The sequence below is a fragment of the Strix aluco genome, chromosome 5 (genome assembly GCF_031877795.1).
Source record: "Strix aluco isolate bStrAlu1 chromosome 5, bStrAlu1.hap1, whole genome shotgun sequence".
NCBI lineage: Eukaryota > Metazoa > Chordata > Aves > Strigiformes > Strigidae > Strix > Strix aluco.
In genome coordinates, this window is record NC_133935.1 from 47,747,541 (window position 1) to 47,756,807 (window position 9,267).

Here is a 9,267-nt window from a genome sequence, read left to right on the forward strand (position 1 = left end):
GATTTTTAAGTCAAGTGGTTAATAAAATGGCACAACAATGCATAATATAGGAGTCTCTGTGCCCCCAAATTTAACTAGTAGGAGGTGCAGCAAGACACTGCCTACACCACAGAATATATATACATCTAAAATAATCCACTGTATCTGTGCCAGCAAACTACCTGAAGGATGCAAAGTTAATTTTAACAGACCATATTTTAAATCTCTTTGCTGGTCCTGGCTATAAAAATAAAACCCTCAACAGCAAACACACACCCCATCCCCAACACTACAGCATTTATAACACTATTGTTTAGTAGTAGCTACAGTGCTAGTCAAACACTTCTAGTTGCTGAACTGGCCAAACATCTGAGCTTAGACCTGAAGCTCACACGTTTAGCCAGTGAAAGCTCTGAAGCTTTAACTTCAAGACCAAGGGCACAGGCAAGTGAAAAATAATTTCTCTGACAGCCCATGTGTCAATTGGTAACTTGAGAAAGATCTAACAGCCCGTGTGCTGAAGATACTCTGAACTCCAAGAGAATAAAGCAAAAATTGTTACTGTCCAGGTGTAATAACAGTCCATACACTAAAATTGAAGTTTGTAATTCTCCCCACACACAACTTTTTGCCTCATTTTCTAACGTGGTTTTCTGTTATAAGGGTGAGTCCAGAGTCAGTTCTCCAAAATAAGGAAAACAAACTGCCACTTGCTAAGCAACAAAAAGAGAGAAAATATATGTGCTTTCATGCATAAAGTCTGAAAGCGTGCATAAAGCACTGAAAATGAGACCTTACTGCCAAGTTACTGGCAGAAAAAACTGGCAACTCTAACAAAGCGCAAAAAAATGAAGATCACACTGTTCTAGTGCAGATTGTCATTAATAAAGACTGAGTCATGACTCCAGAACTCAACAGCATTAAGTTTTCCAGAATCAAGTTAACCATGTTCAGAAAAACACTGAAAAGAACCTTCTGAGATATGAAAGAGTTAGAAAAAACAAAAAGGACAAAAATCCAAGTAAAGTAGTACATGAGGTAACCAAATTTATAACTCATAGCCCACTAATGTATAGAGCAGAAACCAGAGACAATATGAAATAACCAAGCTGTGAGTCTACTGATATTAACAATGTCTAGGAAATTAAAAAAATGTGATAGAGAAGGGGAAGGCAAACAGGGTAAAAGTATAATAGAAACCACAACCTTATATGGCTTGCTGAAACCAGATTTCATGAAAGCTGAGAGAACGCAGGCTATCCCAGCTGCTTAATATATTGCCATGTTCATTCCATGGGAATTACTTTGCACAATATTTTGCAGAAAAGAACATATACATTAAAACACATTGCTTTCATGTGATAAGAGAGACTAAAGCACCCCACAAACTAATGCTTACTGCTCTTTCAGAAACCTATCACCTGAAACACCTCATTACAACACCGCACAGCCAGAAGGAAAAGTGTAATTAATTTAGGACACCCATAGTTTGAAAACACACCAAAGTGCAAAATACCTTAAGTGAGAATGCTGGGTCTGTACCAACTTACACTGTGTTTATTCCATCTGGAGTGAAGTTTCACTAGTTTGTGAGCCCTTCTAAAATCCTGCTGCCGACCAAAGGAACCATCTGTGATCTAATGTGCTCCCTAGACCAAGAGAAAACTAACCCAGCCAAAAATAAGTAGAACTTTACATATTATTTCAGCTTGCTAAATCAAATCACTGAGAGATCAAATGAGTACAGTCTCTAATCAAGCAGAAGTGCAACACACAGGTGGGGAGATCTAGAGAAGGATGGAGCTGCTCCTAGTGAGAACAGTGAAACTTCAAACCCACCCAGCACACATCATGAAGTTTGAGAAAACACAACTGTTATTTTTTCTCTCTAACAAAAAAGACACCACAAAGATTGTTAATGAATTAGAAGTTGTGTTAACAAGTTGCATTAGTACTGTGGATGTGGAATAACTGAAAGCAAGTTTTGCAACGTCTTAGAGATACAGTCTAAGGCAAACAAAGTTTTTTTTAGAGGAACAATGAATACATAGCAAATAACTTATCCACAATAGTTTTAGTCTCTATATAAATTATGATAATATAGCTGCTTTCAGAAGAAACTTCCTCAAGAAGATCCTGATGTGAAGGTGGGTGGAAAAAGAAAAGCCACAAAATGAAAATATTTACCATCATCCAGTAAACTCTGGATTGAGCTTAAACTGGACAAAACCAGAAGAGTTAACTTTTCTCTGTACACATAAAAACTGGATGTGCATAGCTAGAAACAGCTGGGAGGACAGTGTAGCTATCTTTACATTTACAGCACCTAACAACAGTAAAGAACTTAAAAAAAAGTTGTAACAACTCCAGGTGAACAAATTGCCTGCTCCACCAGTTCTGGTTGAAATGGATATGGTAAACTGGCACAAGCAAGATCTCTACTGAATTTTCCCACTAGCTAAATGCACTCCTCAGCACACTCCGAGAAGCGCAGACATGGCTAATTACATGTTCTCTTATACTGAGATCAGCGTGAGCTGAAATAATCATCAGCTGCCATATACTGGAAAAGTGAAACTGAATACTCTAACCCTAGTTACATATAGTCAGAAAGGGATCCAGGTGCTTGGGAGCCCTGCATTGCAAAGTAACACTCTCAGAAGACAGAGTCATGGAATAAAAATATTTCTACAGTAAAACCATACAGACACATCTCGAATCTATTGGTGAGGGAGGAGGGAAGCAGAGAGGGTTGCCAATACCTTCCCTCCTGTGACCTCAAACCAGGACAGACATTTGAATCCTTGGCAAGCTCTACTGTTTCATTCAAGAATACTCGGCAACGATCGGCAGCATGTAAAAATCTTTACATTACCCAATTACCCGACTGACAAGGCTCTGTATCCGCCCGGGGGCCGGCACTCGCACACTCTCAGCGCGCAGGCCAGCAGAAAGGCCAGTAACGTCAACGAACACCTCTGGGCCACGCGGCCACGTAGGCGGGACAAGCCCCGTTCCTCAGCGCCCGCTCTGCGGAGGCCAACCCCTGGCGCCGGGGCTGCCCGTCTCCGGCGGAGAGCGGCCTCTTCCAACACCGGGACCGGCGCTCCGCGCAGGCCGGAGCCGAGCTGGGCCGGCGTGGGCCGCGGGCCGGGCCGGGCGGCGGGCGCTGCGACGTGCCGCCGCGCCCGCTCCGGACAGGGCCCAAGTCCCACCCCCCAGCCGCGACCCGCGGCCCGCGGCCCCCCGCCACCGCCAGGCCCGCCCCAGGGCGGGACGGCCCAAGTCCGGAGGGGTGGGCCCGGGCCCCGCGGGCCGCTGAGGAGACGCCGTACCCGCGCACCGCGGGTAGGAAAGGTCGCCGCCCGGCCACGCAGAGGCCCGGCCGCCTCCTCCCACGGCTCCCGCCAACTGGGGCGACCCCAGCGCTGCACACAGCGGGGACCCCCGAGAGGAGAGGAGAGGTGAGGAGAGGACGGCGGCCATCGCCACCCGCGCAGGACCCAGGCCCAGCCCACCCCCGTTACCTTGCCGCTCGGAGGCGCCGCCATGTTGCCTACGAGTGTTTATGATGACGTTGCGCTCTTCACGTGCTTCCCGGCCGCTCCACAACAACCCCCGTCAGCCCCTCCGCGGCCGAGAGGGCGGCGCAGGCGCACCGGGGCGGAGACGGGGCTGGGAAAGGCGCGACGGCCCCCGCGGAACGGCCGGGCCAGCGCGGGGCGGGGCTCCGGCCACGGGGGCGGGGAGCCGGTGAGAGGCGGCCTCTCCTCCTGCCAGGGCGCCGCCGGGAAAGTGGAGAAAATGGCGGTTGGTTTTGGTATGTCTTTTTCCCAAAGGCTGCGGTCTTTTTCCTTGGTCTTTTCGCTCATTTTGAATCCCTCGCTCGCAGCGCCCTGCGAAACTGGCCGGTGCCCAGCCGCGGGGAAGCGGCCTGCCCCTGGGCTGGGCGGGCAGGCCCCGCGGCCCGGCCCTGGCCCGTCCTTAGCTGGGCGTCGCGCTGCCCGTTATCCCCCCTCCAGAGGTTTAAAAGAGGGTTGTGGGAGGAAGGGGACAGTGAAGGATAAGGCACCAGTGAGACAGTTATCCAGCAGAGGCACTGCAGAACAGCCAACGCGCCCGCCCGTGCGCCGGGGACGTGCCGGCGTGGGGCCCCGGCCAGCCTCCACAGCGATGGGAGCAAGAGTGACCCAGCTAGATGCTGCAAGTATGGCAGTAAGGAGAAAAAGAGGGGATTTTTTTTTTCCTCACCCTGAAAGCTTTTTCTGAGCCACCTGAGAGTGTAATTACAATTTGAGGACTGTTGAAAATGTGGTATAAAATACAGAGTATTCTCTCTAGTTGTTTCCCTTCCTGCTGTTGCACAATGTAAATATAAAGGAAATGCTGACCCGTAGACACCATTAAGGTGCTCTAATATTCATGGACCAAATTTTTACTGTTAGTAAAAAGTACACCACTCTCAAGATGATGGCTTTCAACACATTCATATTACTCACGGGATAAAGCCAAATCTTAATTACAATCTCATCAGTGTTAGCAAATATTCAGCATTCATACATGTACAGATTTGTAAAGTCTGAAATAAGTCTGTAGCTGTCAACAGGTTTTGATTGGTCTTCGTTACCTGGAAAAGCATATCATGTATGGTATTACTTAAAATTACCTTTCACTTAATGTCTGCAACATTTGATCGTGCTAAGAGCCATAAATAACAATGGGTTTTGAGACATTTGCCATGTTCCAACACCTTAAAATACTTTGAGCAAATAGTGTATCCCCAAATATTGTTTATTTGAAACAGATCAATGAGATGCCCACAGGGAAGTGATTTGCTACTCTGAAGGAGCAAAGATAATTATTTTTTTGGGCTCCACCATAAAATGGCATAATTCACTTCTGACTTCTCATATCAAAAACTCATTTGGCTATATTAACACCCATACTGTACTTTTTATAGAAAAACAGATTTACATTTCTCAAGACAAATACTGATTTGCTTCAGAATTGCAAGAGCCTGTTATGACTCTCTGTAAATAAACATGCATAATGATGAGAAAATAAAACCGCAATCAGAACACAAGTCCTTGTAGTAATACCTAGGTCTGGAAAGCTGTATGGGCATAGCAAAAATGGACATCATAGCTCTGGCGGTCCCTTTCTTTGAATTTATTAAGAGCACAGCTGGGTGTTATGGTGAATACAAAGAAGGCTGCTACACATTAAAAATGCATTACCATAAATGAATTGCTCTGAGTGGTGAAATTGTCACTGTCATCTTCCATACCCACACTGGTTTCATCTCGTTTGGTCTCCCACGTGTTCATTTTCATCCTTTCCCTTTCTTACAGTTTTCCTTTATTTCTTTCCCCTTACAATATAATACATTAGTTAAACACCTACATGTAATCCCATTCCTCTCTCCACTTCCTTTTCATCTCTCAGCTCCCTGAAGTCTCCAATTAACACTGGGGACTTCCTTCACTTAGCTCCATTGCATACTCATTTTGGCCCTCCACTGAAACTGTCAAGGTTTCTTTTGAAGTTCCTGTCTTAGGAGAAGCTCAGAATTAAGATTCCCATCTGTTTTGTTAGCATGTATCACAGTCTACAACAAACTCCTTGAAGTCTGCTCTCTTCACTAGCATGACTGCCACCTTCCAGTTCTCCTCTCTTGGACTTGATCATTAGCATATTCAATCAAAGCTTCCTTCTCTTTGTAGGTAGTTGTGTTAATAAATACAGATTTATCTCATGTCTCACTGCTTTATTTCTACTACAGCTATTAATCCTTATCCAAATTAAACAGGCAACTAATGGACAAGATGGTTCTGTCTCCCTCCAGGCTCTCTTGGCACCCATTCCTCTTCAATATCAACCTGTCTCCACAGCCTACAGCCTGGTTGATGCCTTAGTCTTAGATATCTCTCTGGATTCTCTCTTTCACATTATAGCTAGCTCCCTTGCAGATTTTGCTTGTACAATAGCACCAAAGCATAGCTTTTCCTGTCTATCCACACAGCTAAACATTTTTTTCTTGTAACATTCTGTTTGCTGGCAGTGACCGACACCATTTTGATCTGTTCAGACTCCCGCAGAACGCTCTTGCAAAGATCATTCATTTAGCCCATATTACTTTAGCCCTCTCATCTAGCTCTTCCTGTCCATCTACCAACTCTCACCCTTCTCTAAGGCCCAGTGTAAAATACCCTTCCTCATTCTGAGGACGATTACCTCTGACTCTCACTGCCAAAGGTCCAGCTTCCACATCAAGTCAACTCAGTGCTAGACTCTGCCTATTATTTGTAAAATTTTCACACAAGAAGTTGCATGGAAGACTTTTTCTTCAAGCTGACCTTCCTGGAGGGCAAAAACTCCCTTAGAAGTGCATCAAGCTGTCTCACTATTCTTCTTTGAATCCCATTCTCCCTTTTGCTAGAAAAGGTACCCCCAAAACTGGTATCTAGTAGATGATGAACTAAAATCACCACTGATGCTGCTGACCAATACATTGTCTCATTGTTTCCTTGTCTATTCTGTGTGTCTGCACTCATGTGTTGTTTCTTACCTATTCTTTGATTGTCAGTGGGACGGGATGAAGTCCTTATTTTTTATATGATCATAAAATAATTTAGGTTGGAAGGAACATTTATACATCATCTGGTCCACCTCACTCCTCAGAGCAGGACAAACTTAGTAGTTGGGTCAGGTTGCTCAGGGTCACTTTTGCTTTGTGCATGACCTCTTGGCTGACTCAGTAACACAACTGCAGAGGCACCCTGCAATCAGCTGAGAAGTGCGATTCTCAGCTGAAGGACTGAAAGAGACACCAAAACCAGTGTGTGGTGGTTAGAGACGTGCTCACAGAAGATCCTGTCCTGAGCAAGATAAGTGCTTTCCATTTTCTCCACTGAGGATGGTTGAAAAATCTTGTGTATTCCTGACCTAAATGAGGGTTAATGGCTGCTTTTCAACAAATCTGGTAATTTAAGGGAAAGACAGTTCAAGAGACTGCCATTCAAATTTGCTTATTTACCTGAGTTAGAGACCAAGCTAAAGAATCTTGCACAGCAGGATCTTGTTCCTTTATGAGATTAAGGTACTATGGGAATACTACCACTACTAAAAGTTTCTTCTTTCAGTGTTTTTATTGCTAAAAACATGCTAATTAACAGTTAATTACAGTGTATCTGTAGGCTCACTGAAAGCTAACCTGTGGTCCTCTGTGCATTTTCCCTTAAGTTTCAAGCATTCCTGTATTAGGTTGTATGGTCACCCAATGAGAACAGAAACACTGAGTGGGAATTGGAGAACACCAAGATGCAGACTCCACATAAGATGTGAGCAAGTGAGGAACAGCTACTGTACACCCCTAGTGAGGGAAGAAGGGGTTTAACACAATGGGTTTATGTATCTATACGCAAAATCAGAGCTGCTTTGCCAAACATGGAACTATGATTCAAAATAATGTCAGAAGTGCTACTTCAGAAGAAGGATGGGAGAAAAGGATCACTTCGCAGGGGACAGGCTAACACAGAGAAACTCAGAATAAATTTTTGAGAGAGATGGAGTTGTGAAAATACCCAGGAAATAGTGTATTATTTATAGACTGATTTTCTTAAACATTTTAATCTAGATAAAGATCATATAATTTGTTAGGACTGGTTATTGTTGCCAGACCTGTGCTAAGGTAATCACTGTTTGTATTAGGGAGTTACAGCTCAGAACCTGATCAAAGAGACAAAACTATCCTCCATTATTCTTTAAGAGAAGCAGCAGCTGGAGCTTTGGGGACTAGACTTGGAGAAAAGAGATAGAAGAAAGGTGCAGCTTTTTAAAAATCATTGACCATCAAATACTTGAACATTCCTGATGCTCAAAGAAGCCTGAATGCTTATAGAAGCATCATGGAGTTCTGGATAAGCCTTGAGCAAAAACCACAGAAGAAAAATGACCTAAAACCTTATGTTTAAAACATTCCTGACCTTTGGATCTTGAGTTGTGCCCAGCTCTACTCAACATGCAGTTCAAAAGAGATTAGAATAAGGAAAAGCAGCTCTCGCCGTCTTCAAACATAGACTTGAAAATATACATGCAGATAGGCCCATCGTTTTCCGAATATACAGGTACACTGCAAAAGCAACACATAAGTGACTCTGAAAGATAGCTTTACAGAGAAACTTTGTATACCAATGGAAAAGTGGTTAGAAACATAACATTTATCTTTAACTAAAGATATTTTAAAGCTTTGATTCCCAAGAATTTCTCAAGAAGCACCGTAACAGGGGAAGAGATAGCCTTCAGTGTCTGTGAAACAAGCCTGAGATAAAAAGCTTGCACTCTTGTACAACCAGATCAGGGAGCAGCACAGCATTACCTGAATGAGCTGTCAACTAAGTAAAGAATTAAAAGATAAATCCCATTTGTACTACTGCTGGACATCATTTAAAACATTTCCAAAGGTAATAACGTTTTGTTGGAAAACATCACTGGCATACGCAGTACCAAAGTACGTGTGTAAAGCCTTAAACTTTTGTCATTTATTTAAAGCATTAAAATTCAATACATTTGTTTCTTATCTGGCCTTAGGACCACTCCAATCCTTGGGAATCATCCATTACGCCCAAACACAGGTATCAATCCCACTGAATTGCACCCCTGAGTTTGAAATTAATTCTAAGTGGTATTTTTCACACAACAACCAGGCATGTTCTTTTTGTTTCACAGATAAGTCTTCTCTCAGAGGTGCCTTAAAATCAAACTTGAGACTTCTCAGGCTTCACACTGAAACTTTCCTTTGAGAGACATGTGCTCAGTGTAGTTCCCTTCTCCTTCCACCAAACATAGGAAAGGAGTTTCTGCTCTAAGGTTCTTCAGTGAATGATCAACAGGTCCTACAGGACTCTTCCTGGGTCTCCCAGTCTTGCTGTGCTGCTCTCAGCATGCCAGTTGCCACTTGTCTCACTGTCAAGACAACAGGAGTGTTTCAGAGAGATCTCAGTCCCACAGACCAATTTACTCCATGAGATGCGTGACCACCTTCTAGATAGTTGCCCAATCTTCTCGTTCTTTCACAAACTATCATTGCATAAAAATGAGCCTATCATTCAAGATGGAGAGCAAAATGACTCTTTGCTATCAGGTTGCAAAATCACAGGATCACAGGAAAGTTGAAGTTGGCAGGAAGCTTTAGAAATTGTCTAGTCCAACCCTCCTGCCCAGAGCAGATTGCTCAGGCCCTTGTCCAGTTTGAGTTTTGAGCATCTCCAAGGGTAGAGTCAAGCTGTG

The 9,267-nt window shown here is 44.0% G+C and overlaps 1 protein-coding gene across 1 annotated transcript in view; it reads right to left on the reverse strand.

Moving 5' to 3' along the window:
- TBC1D15 (TBC1 domain family member 15) overlaps window positions 1-3,675 on the reverse strand; it is a 36,203-nt gene extending 32,528 nt beyond the window's left edge. The window contains exon 1 of the mRNA XM_074827230.1: window positions 3,507-3,675. Coding sequence (XP_074683331.1) covers window positions 3,507-3,530 — 24 coding nt within the window. The 5' untranslated portion in view covers window positions 3,531-3,675. The remainder of the gene's footprint in view (window positions 1-3,506) is intronic.
- Window positions 3,676-9,267: the final 5,592 nt, after the last annotated feature.